The sequence below is a fragment of the Pagrus pagrus genome, assembly GCF_965226575.1.
Source record: "Pagrus pagrus genome assembly, chromosome: 20".
Classification (NCBI taxonomy): Eukaryota; Metazoa; Chordata; class Actinopteri; order Spariformes; family Sparidae; genus Pagrus; species Pagrus pagrus.
In genome coordinates, this window is record NC_140207.1 from 9,697,748 (window position 1) to 9,719,151 (window position 21,404).

At 42.1% G+C, this 21,404-nt stretch overlaps 1 protein-coding gene across 4 annotated transcripts in view; it reads right to left on the reverse strand.

Annotated features, from left to right (window-relative positions):
* Positions 1 to 21,404, reverse strand: part of esyt2b (extended synaptotagmin-like protein 2b) — a 32,454-nt gene extending 11,050 nt beyond the window's left edge. For all 4 annotated transcript variants that reach the window (XM_084340468.1, XM_084340467.1, XM_084340466.1 and 1 more), the window contains exons 1-13: positions 20,304 to 21,404; positions 14,240 to 14,281; positions 13,576 to 13,710; positions 13,224 to 13,300; positions 12,553 to 12,625; positions 10,503 to 10,592; positions 7,225 to 7,280; positions 3,372 to 3,492; positions 1,622 to 1,798; positions 1,394 to 1,476; positions 971 to 1,019; positions 340 to 429; positions 121 to 216 (exon numbers count right to left, since the gene is read on the reverse strand). In XM_084340468.1, coding sequence (XP_084196594.1) covers positions 121 to 216; positions 340 to 429; positions 971 to 1,019; positions 1,394 to 1,476; positions 1,622 to 1,798; positions 3,372 to 3,492; positions 7,225 to 7,280; positions 10,503 to 10,592; positions 12,553 to 12,625; positions 13,224 to 13,300; positions 13,576 to 13,710; positions 14,240 to 14,281; positions 20,304 to 20,705 — 1,491 coding nt within the window. In that variant the 5' untranslated portion in view covers positions 20,706 to 21,404. The remainder of the gene's footprint in view (positions 1 to 120; positions 217 to 339; positions 430 to 970; positions 1,020 to 1,393; positions 1,477 to 1,621; positions 1,799 to 3,371; positions 3,493 to 7,224; positions 7,281 to 10,502; positions 10,593 to 12,552; positions 12,626 to 13,223; positions 13,301 to 13,575; positions 13,711 to 14,239; positions 14,282 to 20,303) is intronic.

Below are 21,404 nucleotides of genomic sequence, written 5' to 3' on the forward strand. Positions count from 1 at the left end.
CGGTGTGTGTGTGTGTTTTAGGTGGAGAACAATGAGCCTGCATAAGACTAATGCAACACCAAGCTATAGCATCAGAACAACAGCATTGCCGGTATCAAAACAAACATGGCAGTGTCTTACTGGCAGGTTCTTTGCTGAATCCAGATAGATCACAAGCAGTGCCGATGATAGCCCGTCATTGGCCAGGCTTCTGTCTGCACGCACACTTCGCAGCACCTGAGAAAATGCAGCCGCCGCAGAGAAAGAAAGTGGTGTGTATCAAAGCTCCATTATCAGCAGCAAATGTAGAAACAGTGCCAGACAGTATTTGCTCTGTTCAGTGTTTTTTCAGCGTTGTACCTGGTCCAACTTCTGAGGAGTGGAGAGCAGAGATAGCCACTCCAGTTTTAAGTGGAGTTTCCCAGTAGGAGCTTCTTCCAAGTCAAACCACTGTGAGAGTGTTACAAAAGTTAATCATTTAGCCTGCGAAGGGACCAGTGTGTTGAACACCTGGCTGAAAATGATCTTAAAACTTGTACGAGCTGTGCTAAAACAGTAACTAAGAGATTTTCTTACAGGAATAGTTAGACAATCTTTGGCAATTAGCTTTTTTAGTTGAGCATTTGATAAGAAGATCGTAATTTAAGATGTAGCCAACAGTCGGTTAGCTTCTAAGCTAAGCACAGAAACAGAGGGAAAGAAATTTTCAGTGGTGCTACATCAGCTTTCTTGAGCCTTGTCGTCACTGTGAGGTTGCATCGTTCGGCTATATCCCCCGTTTCCAGTTTTTATGCCAGGCTAAGCTAACCGGCTGCTGCGTCAGCTCCAGTTAACAGACATGAGAGTAGTGTCTACCGCTAATTCAACTCTCAGCAAGAAAGCAAGTGATCCTTTTCCTTAAGTGTCAAACTATTCCTTTAACACGCATAATAAACTCTTAACAAATCCTAATTACGTTAGCGCTGTTAATAGACCATAAAAATGTTTTTACCTCGTCAACTTTCTGTTCTTTGTGCAGCTCGGTCATGTCGATCATCAGGCTGTGGGTAATGACAAATGATAGCTCAAATTGGGACGGCGAACAGTAAGCAGAGAAATCACACCCATTAATCTGAGCAGAGGGGGTCCAGCTATCGATTCGTCTCTTTGTGTTGTCAGCGCTGGGTGTAGTGTAACAGCCTCGGGGCAAAATCAATTGGATCTGCCCTTGGGCTTGGAACTGTGGGATAACAGCTCTCCTTCTTGACTTTAACTGATGTCTATGAGCAAAGATACTTTCATCACAGCGTCCCCTCAGGTGTCAACACTGTGTTTAGGACATAATGCCACACCAAACCCTTAGCTTGTCACATAGCTGAGGTGCAAAGAGACCCTGTGATCGGATTTGAGCCGGCAGGAAATAAAAGAAACTCGCCTTCCAAGGAAATCATCTTTGTCTGGATCCTCGTCAAACAGCTCAATTTCGAGGTGCTGGCCCGAGTGCTCGTACACCAATGCCTGATGGAGAAAAGAACGTATCGATCTTGAACTGCTTGTTCGAGGAGGCAGGTTCAATCAATAAACAGATTACCTCATGCAGGTTGGAAGAATACACTTGTTTCCTTAAATTAGCACCCTTTCCTCCAAGAGACGTCCTTGTTACCTCGTAGACTTCATTCCATTTGGGATGGAGGCTCTCCTTCACCGTCTTGCTCTGGAACAGCTGGTTGCCGATCTGCAGGACGCCGTACGGGTCAGACTTGCCCTTGATCAGCCCTCCGAGAAATTTATCCTTCCCCTCCAGGTCCTGGGCCTCCAAGAAGTGAATCCTCAGGATTCCCTGTGGAGACATGCAGAGCAGAGCGTCAAGGGGAGCGACTCTGAAGTAGCAGTATCTGACACTTCGAGGCCACAGGGAGTCAGATTGATAAGATGTGACATCACCTGCTGGGTATCATGAGGCAATGCGAATAAAAACTGTGGCTTATTACTGAGGTGAGGCAGTGACGCCCTCAGCTCTAGATCTGCTGTGTCTTCTCTAAACCGTTGGAACAGCCCCAGAGGATCTGAGAGGAGCTGGAAATATCGATCGTAGACTTAAAAACCATCTATTCAGTCTGACTTTTATATAGTGTTTTACAATTCTTTGTTTTGAGTATATATACTTATTTTGTTTTGTTATCATAATTATTTTTGTTTTATCAACATTTTACTTTTGGTCATTATTATTTATTTAATTCCTTTTTATCTTTTCATTAAAATCCATTTTTCTGTGCAGCATTTCACAGTTATATTTTATTGGGTTTTTTATTGCTATTTTAAGTACTCATCTTTTATTGCTGTCTTTTGCAGATAACTGCAACTTTTCTTGGTGTGCATTAGTCTCTAAATCCTTTTTTGTTTTTCTAATATTCTTCCTCTATCGCTTACAAAGCAATTTTAATTGCATTTGATTTGTTGGAAAGGTGGTATATAGATAAAGCCTGACTGAGTGATTGAGAATGTTTACAAGAACTACAGAGCTAAAATGAAACAGACAACCTGAGTGTTACGTCGATATCTGTTTGCACGCATTCTTGAAATTCAGCAGTCTTTCACCTTTTCTTCCCCTAAACTTTCACTAGATGTGGTTGTTTATACATGCAGTCCATTCCATTAAGGCTGCAATTATTTCCATTACATTGCTCAACTATGCAATTGAAGGTTTTGTCCATGTTAGTTGTTAAGTCCAATGCCAAGAGTAGTTATAGTAAGTGGTGTAAAAAGCTGCCTATCACAAGGCGACATCTTTAAATTGTTTGTTTTGTGCAAACAACAGTCTCAACAGACTCAAAGGTCATGCAACTTTAATCATTTCTGAAGCGATATAAAACAGAGGAAAGCAGCAACTCTCATGTTTGAAAATCTGACATTGTTGCTTGATAACTGACTTAAACGATTAACTTAAATTGTTATTGAGAAACTTTCCATCCACTGGTGATTTGATCAGCCGATGTAAAGTCATATTCACTAGAAAAGACTGCAAATGTGTTCAGTAATCACAGCCTCAAATATCTTAAACATCACAAAATAGTACCTCATCAGGAGGGGCGCTGCTTGCACTAATACACTGAAGTATTTGTCTTGTTGCCATGGATACAGGGACTAGCGTCAAAGCCTTGACATGACTTTTGCTGCTTTTGTTTCATTTTGTGTTAATGCTGTGAGCTCCCTACAAAACCCAGACATCTCATTTCTTTTACGGGGTTGTACAAAACACGTAACAACCCCGTGAGAGTTTCACTATCGAGGACTTTCGGCTTCTAAGCATGAATTCCCTCATGAATCAGTCTGCGTATGTACTAACCCGTGCAGTTAGAGGAGGCATGATCCACCGCCTCATCTTTAGGAGCATCTTAACCCTGTATTATTACCTTTGGCATGGGGAAGCGCAGCTTGGCCAGTTCAACATCCCCGACCAGTGGGATGGTGATACGATTGGGTAAAACCAGATATTTGTAGATGATATCTTGAATCAGACTGTCAGAGAAGCCACTGTGAGGACAGGAGGGGGTTGTGAGAAGGGAGGAGAGGGAGAAAAACAGAATGAAGCAATGAATTATTTAGGTACGGGTGCCCTTGGGTTATAAATATTCTCCTTTAATCTCAGCTTAGTGCGGCACATTTCTGCTTTACGTGTGAGAAGATAGTAGGAAAATTGGAGTCAGTTCAAGCATGCTGGCGCAGCTAGCCAACGAACCTCTGAATGTCTAGCTGATCCACTAATGATTCATAACAACAATGGCAGCGAGGGCGGAGAACGGCGTTACCTCCAGGCTCGCCTTTAATTTATTTAGCCGCTGTGGCGCAGCTGGAAAATTGCAATCATGGCTAGAAGAAATGGAATTCACAATAAAAATTCATCATCCGGTGTTATTGCAGCGCCTGTCCCTCAAGAGAAACAGATTTGATTACAGCACAGCTGTCGATACATCACGATGTGGCTATCCTAATCAGAGTGCTCATAAACTGATGGAGATACCAACTGGAAGTTATCCTGAAATCGTCTCTGGAGGAATCCGAGGATTCGCCGGATAATCTACAAAATGGGCCTTGGGAAACACTTAAGTGCTGCCATAAGATACAACAACATCGTCTGTTGACAAGTAGTCTAGTAAATGGGATGTTTACTAATACACAGGCCCTGGTGCACCTGTCCCATGTGCTTTCTTACTGTCCACCAGTGTAGCAACTAACAGTAGCGAGGTGACAGCCTGTTCGTAATTGGTGTTATAAATTAGGGGAATACCCGTCCGAGATGTCTCATTAAATTAGGCCCAGAATGTTCCCGAGTCGCTGCCAAAGCCAAAAACATCCCCTCGCACTCATTAGCCCTCCTGTGCTGCAAAGTCAAAACGCAGTACCTTCATATTTGTGCAGAGTTGAGTGAAAACCTGTTTGACATCTGTTTTACCACATGAAATTATAATAAGCCATAGGGTTAGGAAAAGAAATGTAAACTGGAGATGTGGTAAAGCTACCTCTTAGTCACATTTAAATGTTTATGATTAAATATTAATTCATTTGACGAGCTCATTAGTGGAAAAGATCCTTAAAGCCGAAGTAGGACATGTTTTGCTTACAGAGGCTGTATTTTATGTCGCTCTTTAGATGTCATTTTTTTTTCTGTAAAGGCATAAAAGTTATGTTTTATAGTTTATGTATAAGAGATACACTATAACACATTAATTGTATACACAGCCCGATTAGAGTCTTTGAACACCAAACCTCTTTTTCTCAGCTTCCTTGTTTCTCTGGTTACTGAACTTTACTTTTGTAATCCTTCTGGTCATGAAGGTAACTAACAAGCACTGTCCTACAATTGTTTTAAATAAAAATACTTCCTTTGCTGATCTGCTCTAACAAAAACTACAATGAAATAAAAACGTGATATTTGTTTCTGGAGTCGGAAGCAAACTTTCATTTGATCATTCCTGAGCTTATCTAACAATGAAGCGGCGGGCTGCGGCTCTTCTCCGTGAGCCGATTAGAGACATTATGGCTCTCTGGAGGGGGACCGATCAGAGCTGCAGCTTTTTTCTCCAGCTCTCAGATCTGAGGGTGTAAAGGGATTCCTGCTGCATCAGCGCTTATTGCTGCATTTTTGTTGCTTCCCTAGCGCAAACACTGGAACACCCCCACGAACCTGCTCGTGTGTGTGTGTGCATGCACAGTAACAAAAGGGGAGCTATTTATTCAGCCATTCCAGGACAACAGTGCGGACTGCAGACACTCGTACGCTGTAATATACAGGATGTACAGTGTGGTACAGTGTGTTTCACCCACTTTGAGCCACGGCAGAGACACATTTCCGTCAGCCTTTCACAGAACTGTGTGTTTATGCCGCCAGCATGTTTTTCGCTATGCTTGCGGCATCGCTCCAGGGTTGGTAATGTAGGTATGTCAGCTCACCGGTTTGCTTCAGGCTGAAGTGTCCTAACAGCTAGCGGATGGATTGCCATGACATTTGGTACAGACATTTATGGTTCCAGTTTTTACTTTCACCGTAAAACATCTCAACATCTACTGAGATGGACCGGCACAAAAGTTTCTAGAGACGTTTAAGGGTCTCAGAGGATGAATTCCAGTGTCTTTGGTGACCCCTTGACTTTCCCTCAAGCACCAATAATAGTGGGCCGACATTTCTGAGGGATTCTGAGTGAAATATCTCAAACACTGCCGGATGGATTGCCAAGAAATTCTAGTGCAGACATTCAAGTTCCCCTCAGGATGAACTGTAAAAACATTGATGATCTCTTCGCATTTAATCTACTGCCTTTCCCGCCATTTGGTCAAATTATTACTCACAGAGCAATGAATTACGGCCCACAGGTGGTCCAGATCTGGGAGCCAGAACACGATTGCCCATGACTTTGCAATATTTCAGCAAACTGAATGACTATAGCTGGTGGCTGGTCCTAATCTGGCCCAGAACCCAGCACTATGTTAAAGTATAAATTCACCCTAAAATGAAAATTCAGTCATTTTCTGCTAGATGTTTAAACGCAGTCATGCTTTTGCACCCACTGCAGACGGGGTGCCATCTAATTTCTTTAGCAGCTACAGTAAAGATTTTATTATATGCTATTTATTCGGTCTATAATGCCAGCAATAACGTTCTGATCAGCCTCAGCTGCATTTGTTTATTTTTACATCTGCTGAACATTAGTTTGTTGTCATTGTCAGCATGCTAGCATTAGCATTAACAGAGCCTCTAGTGTGGCTGTAGGACCCTGAGTCTACACCCACTCAACAGCAATGACACACCAGAACATGTAAACAAGTCATTTGTTATATAACAATAACAACAGGGTTTAGGAGCGACCCACTGGGCGAGCCTTCAAATCAGCAGCTGATGCTGTCTGTCTGTCTGCTGCTGCATTCAAGGAGCTCTCCCGCTGCAGCTACGATTTCACCATCTGGGCCTCCACTTCACCAGCTTACCCCTCGGTTTCTGCACGTGCCACAACCAGCACACATACACAGGGACATGTGCGCACATATATTGCATTGCACAAGCCACATGGATCCATTTCACCCCCACAGAGGACTGTCCACTGAGCTCTGCCTGTGACAACATGTCTCCCCACATTGGCAGGGTGTGCAACAAGCAGCTGTAAGCCCAGAAAATCACATGCAGCATTCATGCATGTTCCACTCAAGACAGCAGCGAGTAATTCTGTTGGGCTGTGAGCAACTCTTAATTGACTCTCATTTACTCTCTGCTTAGCCCACACTCAGCCTGAGGGTAGAAGACACTTAATATAAGTGAGACAAAACCAGCAACAGGCTATTAAAAGAAAACTTCCTAATCTGGCCCGTTTAAGTCCAGTTAGATCTTCAAACTATTATCTTAATCTTGTTGTTCACGGTGATGTGTGCATGTAAATGTACTGCATGTCAGACAAATTAAAGAAGTACATCATGTCTGATCTTTTGCTTGGAAAGAAAAAAAAAGCCTGCCTACATCAGCTCAGTCTGGTGAAGCTCTTCATCACAACAGCAATGAGGACAAGGACACTTCAGGCATTCAGAACTCCAAAACAAACCTCTCGCCAAAAATACTTTTAGCGCATTTGGTAGAATTTATCTTGCGACCCTTAAAGTCCAGTGAAAGAACCAGGTATTTATGTTCAGATAAAGCATCAAGGTGCACAATACATTATTTGCAAAGATTACATTCAGGCACCAACAACAGACATTTCAAGCAAGTCTGAGCTGACTTACTTAAGTCCGGGAATGTCGAGTATATTTGTGAGGCCGGTCCAGTTTATGTCCAGAAGCTAAGAGAAGGAGAAATGGGAGACGGAGAACACAGCAGTTGGTCAGGCTGCAAGAGTAAGAAAGTGTGAATTAAATCGATCCAAACACTTAACTTTATTGTGTCCTGCCCTCTGTGCTACATTTACCACATCGCTTTCTTACTTTCTGGCAAACAAACCCCGCTGATTAATAACAGCAGAGACAATAACTCCGATACAAGTTGCAGCAAAATAATATGCATCAATAGAAAAAGTTGTTTTGGTTCACAATGAAAACAAACCTTTGCTGTAATGATTATTTTGAAGAATGTGACTTATCTTACCACAGCCCAGTTTGGGAAAGGAATAAAATAAAACATAATAACAACAACAACCGTTTTTACATCTAAATCTGCTCTATCTTCAAATTGTTTACGTGGATGCTGTGCGCATGATTAGCAACAGTTTGTATGGACTGAATACAAAAACAAAAACACCTGCTTACTGAAATATTTATGAAACTAGCAGCAGCCCTCTGGGGTCTCATTTGTTTTCATTGTGTAATAGTCCCCCTAATTGTCCCCTAATAAGATCAGGGACATGTAGTTTTCCAATGTTTTCCAAGTATCCTAGAGTCAAAAACTTGCACTATGTGGGTTAAACTGGCAGCAGGTTTTCAAGTGTTCAGAGGGGAAGACAGTACAGAGAAAGTGCAGGCAGATCCTTCCTCTCTTTGATCTGTTTCAGCCTTCAAGCTAAGGTGGCAGTGTTTTCTTAACGAGTCTCTCCCACCCTATTACCCCGTCCGAGCTGCTTACACTGCAGCAGATGCGCTGAGCGTTGCAGGGGAGAGAGGAGTGGCGCAGGGCTCTGAGTGCTACGGTGGGGGATGTCTGAGTGTTGTGGGAAGGTGATGAAGAGGGACACCGCTGCCTGCAAATCACTTCTATGGAGCGCTCAAAGAGTTGTGATGTATTTGGGGAACAGGCTGTGCAAAAAAACAGCAATATCTTCCAACTATGGAGCCAGTGGTCTGCACCAAGGCAAGAATAATTGGTCACTGAATCATGAAGTTAATGGGAAAATTGATTGCAGTTGTAATTAATTTGCAGGTTTAGATTTCTTAATTTGGAGGATTTGTTGCTTTTCTCTGTTTGATATCAACATTAATGTAATACCTTTGGGTTGGTTAGGCAAAATAAGTAATTATAAAGAAATGTTTTGACATTTGGAGAAATACGCATGCTTGTTTTCTTGCTGAGACGGTTAGCTTACTTTAGCATAAAGACTGTAAACAGGGGGAAACAGCAGAAAAACAACTATATGGAAGACTCCACAACTTCACTGCACTGAATCTTTTAATCTTTGGACAGAGCGAGGCAAGCTGCCACCCCCCACCCCCCTGTTTCCAGTCTTTATGCTAACCTACGCTAACCATCTCCTGGCTGGATCTTCATATTTAGTGTTCAGACATGACGGTGATATCAAACTTTACATCTAACTCTCGGCAAGAATTTCTCCTGCACTCTTTTAGCACAGCCCCGAAAGGGCTTTCAAATCAAGGCAACATAAATTCTATTGATGTGTTTTTTAAATATCGTGTTCACAAGAAGTCCGACAACCTGAAAAGTAGGCACAACATAAAACAAACCTCCTTCAATTTGCTTTTTTTAATTAAAGAGACCAAATATATATTGATTTTTAACAGAGAAAAGGAGAGTTTCCTAAAATTTGAGAAGCTGCAGTCTGAAAATGTTGTTTAGGATTGATGTTTTGATAAAATAATTATCTGTGCTTTTTTGAAGACCTATATATTCCTTTAAGACATTAAATAAAAAAAACAACATTTATCTTACATGTAATCTATTACTTAATCAATACATTGATGATGTAAAGGATCATATCTTCACAATATAACCAGTGGAGCAGACAAAGCATTATTAAAAGTTTAGACCGTCCAGCTGAGCCTGAGCAATGAAATCACTTTAGAGGTCTCACAGTAGAACGAGTTGCATCTTTTTTTATTTACACAGTTACATTAGCGCGATCACTCAGACGCACTGTGGCCAAGACCTCTTATGGTCTGGAAATGTTTCCATTTCATTTGGCAGTCAGGATCAGGCCTTGTAGGGCACACCGAAAGAAGGTCGATGAGTTATTTGGATTCCAGGGATATTTTTTTGTTGCTGTTTTAGAAGATTGCTGATGCAATTTAATTCCTCTCTCCTTCACTGTACCAATGTAATGCTCCTCATCTAGAAGTAGGCAGTAGGTTGAGCTGAATAAGTGTGTGTGTGTGTGTGTACATGCGGGACTGCACCATGATTTACTGACAAAAGCTGCTGCTGCTGCCTTCTCCCTTCAGCCTCCTACAGTAATGTCTCCACCTTGAGCTTTAGCTGAGTGCCGAGGGGTAGAGAGAGAAATCTGCCAAAGTAGGGCTGGCTGCATCTGCAGCTATTTAAAGCTCTGCTATAGTTCCACTGGGTCCTCCCATTCGGTATAAATCGGTCAAACATCTTTAAGCAGTGCAGCTGCGGCTCTGCACAGGGGCCGGACAGGGAGATTGATGGAATGTGGATCGGAATATGCAAACAAGTTGTGATGTGACATTCGAATCATGTACGGTGACGTGGTGTGTTCAAGCTGCGAGAGAAAAGGGAGCGTCGACAGCAGAGCCAGAGAGAAGGGGGGCGGAAACAAAGGGAAATGAAATTGAAAGTAAAGGCTGTAGAATGAAGATGAATGCAGAAACACTGCACTTTGATTCAGCTGTGATTTGACTCAAATCAACATTTAATGTTTCATTATTTCTGCCTGAAAGACGCAGAGCAAGAAAAACAAGGAGCAATTTGTTCCCTGAGACGCAATATTATACAATTTAGAGAGAATATAACTAACAGGGAACTAAACTGAGGTTTATTCAGGACACTATATTCACAGAAATGGGGCCGGCCTTGGCAAAGCATTTGAATACAGAGAGGAGAGAGAAAGCAGACAGTGTGAGGTCTAATTTTTTCCAAATGTCATCTAAAATAACAGCATAACACTGAATGTGTTCCTCTGCTGCATCATCTCAAGTGCTGGGAAAGATTTAGAAGATAACTAGTTTTGTATTTCAACACACAAATCCCAGTTTAATAGCCTCCACTCTCATCATGTTGCATTCATTCAGACTGCGGCATCATTATGACTTCCACCGCCGTTCCATTAAAAAGCTTTAATCCAATTAACTGGTGTCATATCATCAGCGTCCGGACTCACCGGCTTCTTGAGGAAGAACACAGATAGAGCTCCGACGAGGGGCATGTCACCCAGCAACGGCTCCATCACCACTCTCAACACGCCGTGCATCTATGGAAACACAAGAGGAACACATTGGCACATACATACATGGGACGTTACGCCTCGCTGGCCCTTGACATTCCTCAGCAGTAGCACATGACAGGTTGGAAACTCGATCACGGCCCGATTTTACACCAGCCCAGTGTCATCCTCCACCTTCTCAGTGACATATTATGACAATTACAGGGATTATTGTGTTGGAAGTGCTTTGTGTCATGCGGACGGCACGCAGCTGCTCTAATCCACACCAGGGAGCAAAGGGTGTTTAGAGCGCCAATATATTTGTTTTGAGGCTCTGTTTGTGTTTTCAGGGATGAACAGTGAGACCATCTTGTCCAACCAATACCAAAAACAGTCTCAAGATCAATACTAATACAGCTGTGTTGTGTTTGCAAGTAAATGCCATCGCATTCATTTGGAGGCTTCACAGCATTTCTGTGGCCAAGGAAAGGTCAATCCCAGACATTATTTCCTTCGTCATTGGTGAGATTAAATTAGCTCTCACAGACAAAGCTTATATTCTTGAATTATCAGAGGTATGAACAACAATTAAATCGCGTACCGGATACTCGCTCTAGCTGTGTATGTACTCGCTGAACCCTGGTTCTTACATAGTCATGCATCATCTCTGTAGCGCCAAGCTTTGGGAAATGGTGCAGATTTATATCAGGTATTGATTTATCTGTCCTAAGGACTAACAAGGCCTTAAAGGCAGGGGACATATACCAGCAAATGACTGGAAAGGTAACATGTACATAAATAGATCTCCAATAAAGGAGTCATTTATGACAGAGAAATGACTGCAATTTGAAATCAATCAGAAACGCAATTATTTCTGCAGGTTTAGCAGAGCAGTAGCTGTGGCGAGGAGCGGGCCACCATCATATTAAGACATGTGACAGGATGATATTAAATAAATAATAATATCAGTACCAATATCAATATCATCCAGCATTTAACCCCCCACTCCTCACAAAGCCATCACTAATCTCAGCGTTATAACCGAGTCAGACGCACCTGCTCTGTGTAACGTAAACCGGCTCAAGGAGGAGCGATGGGGACTAATGTATTAGCGGTTGATAATGAGCTGGGGAGATGCAGTATGTAGGTCTGCCTGAGTTATATAATGAGGCAACAAATGTCTCCAAGGGACGGCCCCAACAGCAATTGGTCTCCAAGGAGGCACTCTGATTGTTTTTTTTTCTGCAGGGTTTGTTCCACTGCAGCAACACGCAACAGGGTCAAGGACATTCAAGGACAACAAAACACACAAACACACTCGCACTACACAGAGGAGTGGAAACTTCTCAAGGAAGATGCAAATGAACTATTATGTAAATGTATTATTCTTCAAGATTTTCTGTTTAAAGTGATGCTATTTACTTACATTAAGAGGAGGGGCTCAGTCTAGTAAGATAATTATAATCTTTTACAGCAATTCAAAGTTAAATTTTACAATAAAACTGAGTCTGGTTTAGACATAAACAACATATACGAGCTTTATTTTGAAGTGGTGCTGAGTTCGAAAAAAGGAACCAGGGCAGCAGAGAAAGACAAAGGTTGATGGGACATTATTAGTACGGCCTCATCAGTATGGGTACACAGTATACATGAGTAATTTGCTTTCATACCAGCGTATGATGAAACGATGCACTCATGCTGAAAGCTTTTCATATGCAGACATCTAACAGACGTCACGGAAATAATGAGAAATAATGTCCTACTGAAAGAAGAAGAGCTTCTATGCAAATACCCATCCTGGTATTATGCACTGTTCAAAAATGTAACTTAAAGTCATCAGATATTGGAAAAAGCCTCCGACAGGAGGGACCTTTACTTAAAGTCGCTGTGTCACTTTGTATCCAACGCCTCATGTTCCTGACAACCACTGTAAAGGCCAAGACTCATGGCAAGGGAACGTACCGCTCTGAGGATGTGAAACAAACAAACAAAAATGAACTTTCCTTACCTGGATGCTCTTAATGCCAGCTTTGCAGTAGTAGCGTTTGATGTCCACATCAATCTCGGTGTTTCCAACAAAGCTGAGCGACAAAAACACAAAACATGTCTGATGAAAATCCTGCACCAGGGTTCCTTCACTTTTTGATCAATTTTAAAAGGCATGACCCCTGGTGAAATTGAATCATCGTACTGACTTAATCCTATCATCACAGGTTGTTTTGAAACCCCATTTCTGATGCTTTTTATGGTCAGCATTTTTTTCAACAATAGCCATTCAATGTATTTACATGCACTCCACTGATTTTACACATCAGAGTCTGATTCTTGGTTTTGGGGAGTGCTACTACAGTACATATAAGCCTTTTGTGGCTCCGGAAGGAATCTGACAAATTGCCTTAAGCGGTGTCACATCAGCCGCTACGAGCATAACACAGCCGAATCTCTGACTAAATTGTCGGCAATCAAGATGCAACTGTGGATAATGTAGATATCAGTTTTTCAGAAGGAAGAAGAATAAGTGTAATAAAAAGTCTTTATCACACAGTCCATCACGAGTCCAAAAATGTTATATCAGTGGAGGACTCTTTCAAGGTCTTTGGAAACCATTTTAAACCACAATCATAAAGAAGCCACAGAGGTAAACCCCTTGTGATTTCAACAGGGATCTGGTAGACTCACCTTATCTGTAGGTCCATGATGATCTGTCTCTTGTCCACGTTTTCTGTATAAACCTTGACCCCGTTGACCCTCAGGGGCTATACCGCAACACAGGAAAACATTATAGCTGCTGCACCACTCCAGTCCATCAACACAACACCGACACCTCCACCCCTCACAAAACCCCACGCGGTTACCACAAGGTTGACCCCTCCCCTGACCCCACATGGAAACTATTTATGAAACAAGCGCATATGTCAGCTACGTGCATGTGTACGTTCGCGTTCTCACCAGCTGTCCCAACGGCACCTGCTGCCAGTAGCCTGTTTTGTCACTGCTGAAACAACACATGATCACAATGAGAGGGGCTCACTTTGTCTCCTATGTCGATCTTGCTGAAGCAGAAGGTGCTGAGGTGGGAGTTGGACTCCTTCACCGCTGGCTCGATGGTCTCGTGGAACAGTTTCTCCACAAACTGGCAGATGTAGGGCCACATCTGTTTCACTGTCTGAGGGGCAAACAGGGAAAAAAGGCTGAAGGTTACAGTCTTGATGGGACAAACTGAAAAAATGTTGCCTTTTTCCATCATTTGATTGAAGGGCATGTACATGTGTGTGCTCTAAGACTTTGCAGGATCGTACAGGTACATCTCTCACACTGTGAACGATGGTTACTTTAAAATATTCAAAATGTTGTTCTATTTAAGTCACTCAAACAGATCAAGCAGGGTCCCACAAATTAAATTTTTATATCAGTGTCTAGATCGGTTCAAGGAGTACTCATGAGCGCTTTAAAATGTACATCTAAGTGGTTGCCATGGGGATTTACAGGGGTCAATGTATTTCACGGTGCAGCAGAAACAGGGCTGGCATGCTGCAAGTCAGGCGTGCTGCAGTGTACACAGTGAGGCAACACTCACAGCCCCAGTGGGAAGAGGAGCGACAGACATCCCATTTGCTCCAGCTTATAAAAAACAAGAAGGAAGGAGGGCTTCACTCAAGCAAACAAATTCAAGAGACAGCCGCTCAATTCTTTACCTTGTTTAGCCACTCGACTCGCTCTACGTCTGGGAAGTGGACCTGCAATAGAGAGAAGAAAGCAGATAATATCGAGTCTCTGGTGGTTTCAGTCAGGTTTCACATCTAATCTATGTGATGAGATTTGTTCCACTGGCAATCCGACGTTTAGTATGTTCAGAAAAACACAAGGCATCATATTTTGTTACAGCAATACAAGATCTGTATAAGCAGCAGTTTAATTACACATTCATTGCAACAAAATAGAGTCCGCAGCCTCACTAGCAGCTTTGTGGGGCTATGCTCTGATCACCATGTTTACATGTTTGGATGACAATGCTCACAAACTGATGCGTAAGCAGCAGGGTGGTGGGGATTAGCGCCAGCCACTAGCCAACTTCTGGTAAAATATGAAAGTGGCTGGTGGAGTCTAGACACAAAATAATTATAATTTGTTATTCGGTGGCTGGTGAATGTGATCATTTACCTGTCAGTGGCTAGGAGGTGTTTTCATTTTAAAAAGATGATTTCCCAACCTGGCAAGCAGGTAAAATGTCTATCATGTTTATAATTGTAGTTATTAGGAATCACTGGAAATGTTCTGTTTCCATTGGTGATTATGTTTTCTCTTCAGCCCCACTGATGTGCGGTTTGCTACAGGAATCTATTCTTGGTCCCATTTTGTTTTCCATTAGGAAACATTATCTGTCTGTTATCACTGCTACGCTGATGACACGCAAATCTACTTGTCCTTTAAGTCAGATAACGTTAGCTGTCTGAGCAGCTATTTGGGGAAAAGGAGGCTTGAAACTTCCTGCAGCTAAACTCAGACGTGGCAGAGGTAATAATCTTTGTCCTTGATCCCTTAGAAAGCAAATGACAATCTTTCTTTGGTCCACTGGCAACCGCTTTTAAATCTACAGCCACAAATCTAGGTGTCACATTTGATTAACAACTGACTAGAACCACATATCAACAATCTCATTAAATCATGTAACTTTCACCAAAGAAATATCAATAAAGTTAAATCAGCTCTGTCTTTTCAGGACCTAGAAAGACTTAAACATGCCCAATGCACTCTTTACATGCCTGAGTCAATACTCAGTGGTCTAACATGGTCTGGACCCCATTTATATTACAGAGCTTTTGTTCTCCTATGTTCCAGATAGTAATCTAAGCTCTTCTAACCTATCTTGCTACCGTGCAGACACGATGCTGGATGCCGCTAAATCCTACACTGAAGTGAGCTGAAGTTCATTGCCAAACCCCAATGTCAAATTCTACTTTTGAAAAGCTTTCACTTTGTAATTCTGCTACACAGAAAAGTAAAAAGCTTGAAGATGACACATGGATATTCAATATTTAAACAAACCTGGCATTCAACATTGCTACAGCAATACAACGGTTTGATGTTACCACAATTACAGACACAATTCAAAGAAGACAGGGCAGAGTTTTGGGTTTTGATGGATGAGGGTTGCAGCAGCTCTTTGATATGGAGTGTTTGCTCGATATAAAAGAAAAATGATGAAGGAAAAGGAAGAGGAGAAAAGTCTCAAACCAATCTTCAAGTGGAGGTCATTGGATTTTTCCTTGATCTTCATTTCTACTTGAAGAGCATATTGATCTTATGACCTTTCTTTTATCATCTTTGTGTTTTATAAAGATAACTGACAATCATTGCAAACCTTAAACGTATTTTTTTCACATTTTGCATGTGAGCAAAATGCATTCCTGCCATGTTATTTGTATTATTTGCCCAAGACTATTGAGTTTACGGATAACTAAGAAACTAGAGTTAAGATTACTTTGGTATTACTTCACAATAATTCCAATACCAACACATTCAATAGCTGGTTCACATTTCTAGACCTCCACAGATCCACACTATAACAGTGCTGTGGGATGGAGCTGCAGTTTGACTAATCTTGCACGGCGAAAGTAAATCTGCCATTGATTTAACAAGAGGTAAAGGAAATGCCTGGAATGAAGTCAATACTGTGCACAAAGGTGTGCAGCGACGCACACACCCCCTTCATAAATAACAGATAAACAACCCCGCCTCTCCATCACATTGAATTGAAGGTGTTTATTCCCTAATCTCAACAGTAAGACAAAGTGACGCATCTGGCTGCAGTGCTGGTGAGAAATGACATGTGGCGCGACAGCTACAAGGGACAGCCCTATTCCTCATGGAGGCAGCAAATGTGCTTATCCAGCATTTATGTCAAAGTGTGGATAAAGTAGAGACAAGCGCAGGCAGACAGGGAGCAGAACGTTCTGGTCAAGATGACAGATTCAGGCCTTTAGTTATTGTTATAGGCTTGAAACAATATAATTCTTTGGACGGGAGCTGGCAAGGCTTGATTATTACAGCTGACACAGTGACCTTATTCATATAATGTAGGTGAAGTAATGGATGAATTTTTTTTCAGTTTCAAGTCCTGGTTGAGGAAACTGAGCTGTGCAGCAGAGAGTGGGAGAACAGCACCTTAATTATTCAGCCCGTTGTTGTATCGTCATTGGGGTTTATGTCTTTAGAGCGTAATTAATTAACAGCGTGCTTGATTTTCCAACTGAGAGGCTTATTCTCCCTCCGCCTGAACTCAACAGACTGAGTCTGGAAAGTAATCAGGACAAAGTCGAATACAAACTTGCACACAGATTAGATATTATACGGCAGAGCTGCAACGCTAAGTTGATTACTCAATTAGTCAATCGCAAGAAAATGGATTGGCAATGATTGGGACAATTGATTTGTCATTTTTCAGGCGAAAATGTGAAACACTTGCTGGTTCCAGCCTCTTAAATGTGAGGATTTGCTCTGTAAAAGAAGATTATTTGGATTTTGGACTATTGGTTTGGCGAAAGAAGCAATTTGAAGACATAATTTGGGGTTTGGGGAATTTCTGAATAGCGTTTTATAGCAATTTACCACTTAGGTACACATCATTTTTTTGGTTTAGTTGTTCCTATGACAAGTTATTCATATTATAACTCACGTTAATACAATAATGTACATCTTCAATATTGAATTAGGCTTCTCTTTTACCATTTAAGTGTTGGAATACGGGTTTATTGGGGTAGTTCACTACAGGTGATATTGCTGTAATTCAGTGAGCATCAGAGCATTAGAGCTGTGATGTTGTAATTAATACTCAGTAAGTCCTTGTTAAAGTTACCTGCCTCGTTGAAGTGTGGATGCATTGGGTTTTCACAAGAAGGAATTAAAGTAAGTGAAACATGAGTCAGAACAAGATACTCCGCAGACAAAGTGGCCTAACTTGGAGCATGATACAGTGCTACAGTATGTGCTGTCATTGTTTAGCTAACTTCCTCCTCTCTATGTCACCACATAAATGCCGAGCAGTAATCGGTCGACATAGCAGCAAACATTTACTGCATGAACAGGGGGAGTTGAGATATGGATGACTGACCAAAAAATCTAACAGTGGTTACTGTTGGAATGTAGAGCTATTTAACACTTATCTCAATAAAAATACATTACTTACAGCAGCTGTAATATACAGTTAATGAGACCTCATAACTTTCAGGGAGGCAGCAGACTTTTACATTCAGCTGACATCATCTCCTGACTTCAGAGACATAATGCTGACCTTTCAAACTTGTGCTTACATCTCATAAGTCACACAGACATAAGAGCATCAACCTGTCTTCTATAACGCAGACAACGTGTCTCCTCTGATCAACACAGCAATCAGAAAACGTATTAAACTGAGTTAATAATGTATGGATAGTGTCACTTTTGCCTCTATTTACTTTGCCATTTTCTACCTCTTCTCTAATCGTTTTATGGCCCACGATGTTTTATAGAAGAAGAAAAATGCCTTCTTTGTGGCATTGTGAGAGTTTGCTCAAGGTGTTTCTTTTATCAGTTGAATGAATTATGTCTGGGGTTCTCTGATTGGATAATTTAGCCAGTCTCTCTTTATCTTTATCGAATTGTTGCCCATACATCCAACAAAGCAGATCAAAACATCATAGATTAATAAAGATACCAGCAGTTGATGAGACCCAAACCAATACTTTGAGTGTAAGTAGCTGCTACACCTGCCAGCCAATGACTCACCCCCATGATTACATCCGAGTGTATTAACTGGAACAAGGAGGGGAACACTTCAGCAACAGAAGTTTGTGAATGTGGGCACTCCACTAAAATAAGCCTTTGTGACAGCGCTGACGTGTCTATTAAGACTCACTGCTGCCCAGTGGGGAGATCCTGGCACTAGCCACGATTGAGGAGCTATAATGGGTCAAAATCGACAGCCCTGATGACAGCGCCGTATCAATGATGTAATCTGTGCTTAGCTTGTCAGTTTGGTGGCGATCAATCACTGTAAAGCCCTGGGAGGTGCAGTATGATTTCTTGCGTGACGAGCATGAAAAGCCATGACCAAAGTTACTTGTACTTGACTTTCAGTTTCTTCTATCATCGGCACACTTAAGACGGGGGGTGCTGAGGCCACTCAGTAATGGCTTTTTCCTCTAAGTGGGATGCTGCTGCTCTACCCCATCTACCATCCCCGTTTAATAGCCTCCCCGGCCATGTGTCAGCAGAATAAGCTTTTTAGTGTTTGCAAAACATGAGGCTGCACTGATCACAAACCAGCTATGGGATGGGTCTGATATGGAACATCCTGGATACGTAGTTAGTTAAAGGTTAAGTTCAACCAAAAATGAAAGTTCAGTCATTATTTACTCATCCCCATGCCGATAGAAAGTCTGGTGAAGTTTCGCAGTCCACAAAACATTTTATGGAGCTTCACAGCAAAACAGTGTTGCAGCATTCTCCCATTCAACGAGTCATCTTTTTTTGTTGTTTTCTAACATTTTAAAACAAGTCCCTATCTACTTTAGTCATTTAGGAAAATGCTGTTCTGCTGTGCGGTTCCAGAAATGTTTTATGGACTACGAACCGTCACGTGAACTTCCATCGGCATGACTAGACTCTGACTGCAGTTTTATTTTTAGGTGAAGTTCTCCTTTAAGTTAAGCATCTGAGACTTGATTCTGACTTTAATTTTCAAGTTAATTTGAGCTGCATGTTGTGCTTGGAGAGAAATTGATTAAACGCAATATAGACGGGACTCCTGAGACTATCTGGTGTCATTAAAGAGATTTTTAGAGATGAGACATCCCTAAATTTCACTCCATTTTCCACACAGTGCACTAATAAATCTGACAGGGCCTCTACAGTGGATTCATCTCTGTCTCTTGAGATCCCAGTAGAGTCGGCATGGAAGAGAATATGGAATTACTGACACATAAACACTGTATAAACTTCACCCGGGAAACTAAGTGCATAAATTTATTATAACGCTAAAAAGAAGCCAAGCCATTTACTTTGAGATGTTTCCCCTTGATGCTATAATCGAGCTCCCTCCAGACAGCAGTTAACAACATGGATTACATGCTGTCTTACAAAACCTCTTTCAAAGGCACCAGTGCTGGAGATGAGTCACTTGGCATATGTCACAAAAAAAAGACTGAACACTGTCTCTTCTTAGTCATCTAATATTTTTCTCTAAAACATAAACTATTATTGTGTTATTACCCGGGTTTTATTTTGTGTTTGGGTACCCTTTGATTAGATTTACATACTGCTGGGCTCTCTGAAGTGGTTTCAGGAGATTCCCAAACAAAACCCCAAACACTAATCGGTTTAACCCTGACAAGGAAAAGTCAAGAGCTCCAGTGCTATCTGACAATCTAACAAGTGTTGCAGTAATAGAGTGAGTTACTGCAAGAGAGATAGCAGACTGAATCCCAAAATAACAGGGACCCTGTGGGCATGTTTCCTTTCCAGCGTGGTGTCTGGTTCACCATTGTACCCTGCTGTATTTAGACTGGGACTCAGTCTAATGTCACTGCTGGAGGAACAGCTGCTCCATCACAGCTTTACAGCTCAACTCTGCTCCTCATGCTCTTGTCAGCTGATTGCTTTTTCCTGGAAACTCAAAAATATTGATCGCAAATATAACACATGCGCTTCAGAGAAAACAGCCCAGCGTGGGGATACAAGACTGTGGGCACTGCTATTGTATTGTGTTTCTCAGTGTCTTACCCATGGTGGTAAATCAGAGGTCGTCAGACTCTGCTTGACACTTCTCTCCTCTTGCTCAAAGAAAGCGAGAGCTCGGTTCAGACGGCTGTGCTTCCCTCCTGTGTTTCTCCTCCACCAGAAAAAGATGACAAGTCCGATCAACAGCCAGCTGAAGCTGAACTCAAAATAGCCCAGTGCGTAAATGGGGAAAATGAGAACAAACGTTTTTGCGACGTGGACCCAAGTCTGGGTCAGCTCGCTCGTCGAGGACACCGGGGTGTCATCGGGTATGTTCCCCGCTGAGGGATGGGGAAAGTTGGGCTGAACCGGGTTAGGCACTGCGTGTCCATTCTCCTTGGGTGACGCGGGGCTCGCACTGTGTGAATGGGCTCCTCGTACACCTGTCATGTTGTCTCTAGACATGTCTCTGTGCTCTGGAGTCACGTCTTCAAACTGTTAAAACGCGGATAAGGTTGGGTGACACGGCTCCCATGTGCGAGCGGACCGAAGCGGTTCCTTTTGGAGGGGGGACCCTGTTCTCACGTTGGCTCACCCGCACGCCGGCCCATCGCCCTCGGAGGAAGCGTTGGCATTGACCACTTCAGTGTCCGTAACGATTAAAATCTTGAGGATACATTCCCTTGGTTTAAATGGGCAGCTGAGGCAGTCCTGTCCACAGCTCCAGTCGAAATGATCGTCTCCAAAAACGCACAGGGATCATGCACCGTGCGCTCCCAGTCAGAGCCTGTAGCCTAGCTAAAAAGGAAAAATACCGCCATCTGCTTCTCACTCGCCGTAAACACACCCTGTGATTATCAACTGCAGTAATACCTTGGTAATGTCTAGTACATGTGAAAGAGCTCATATTAAAATAAATATTAAAAAAACAAATACATAGAATTGGCTGTATTTCAAACAAGTACGCATCTTATTAGCTAGCTAGCGAGCTATCAAATGCCAGAGCAGTAAAACTATAATCGAGCACAGAGAAATCGATCACCAGACGACTTTTCTTTTCGTAAGTGAGTCCAACTACAGCTAAAAGCACCAGGTGCAGCCTTTTAGTGTCAGTCGTTATGATAGTTTAAACAACATTCAAACATTTTCTTACTTAAAATACAA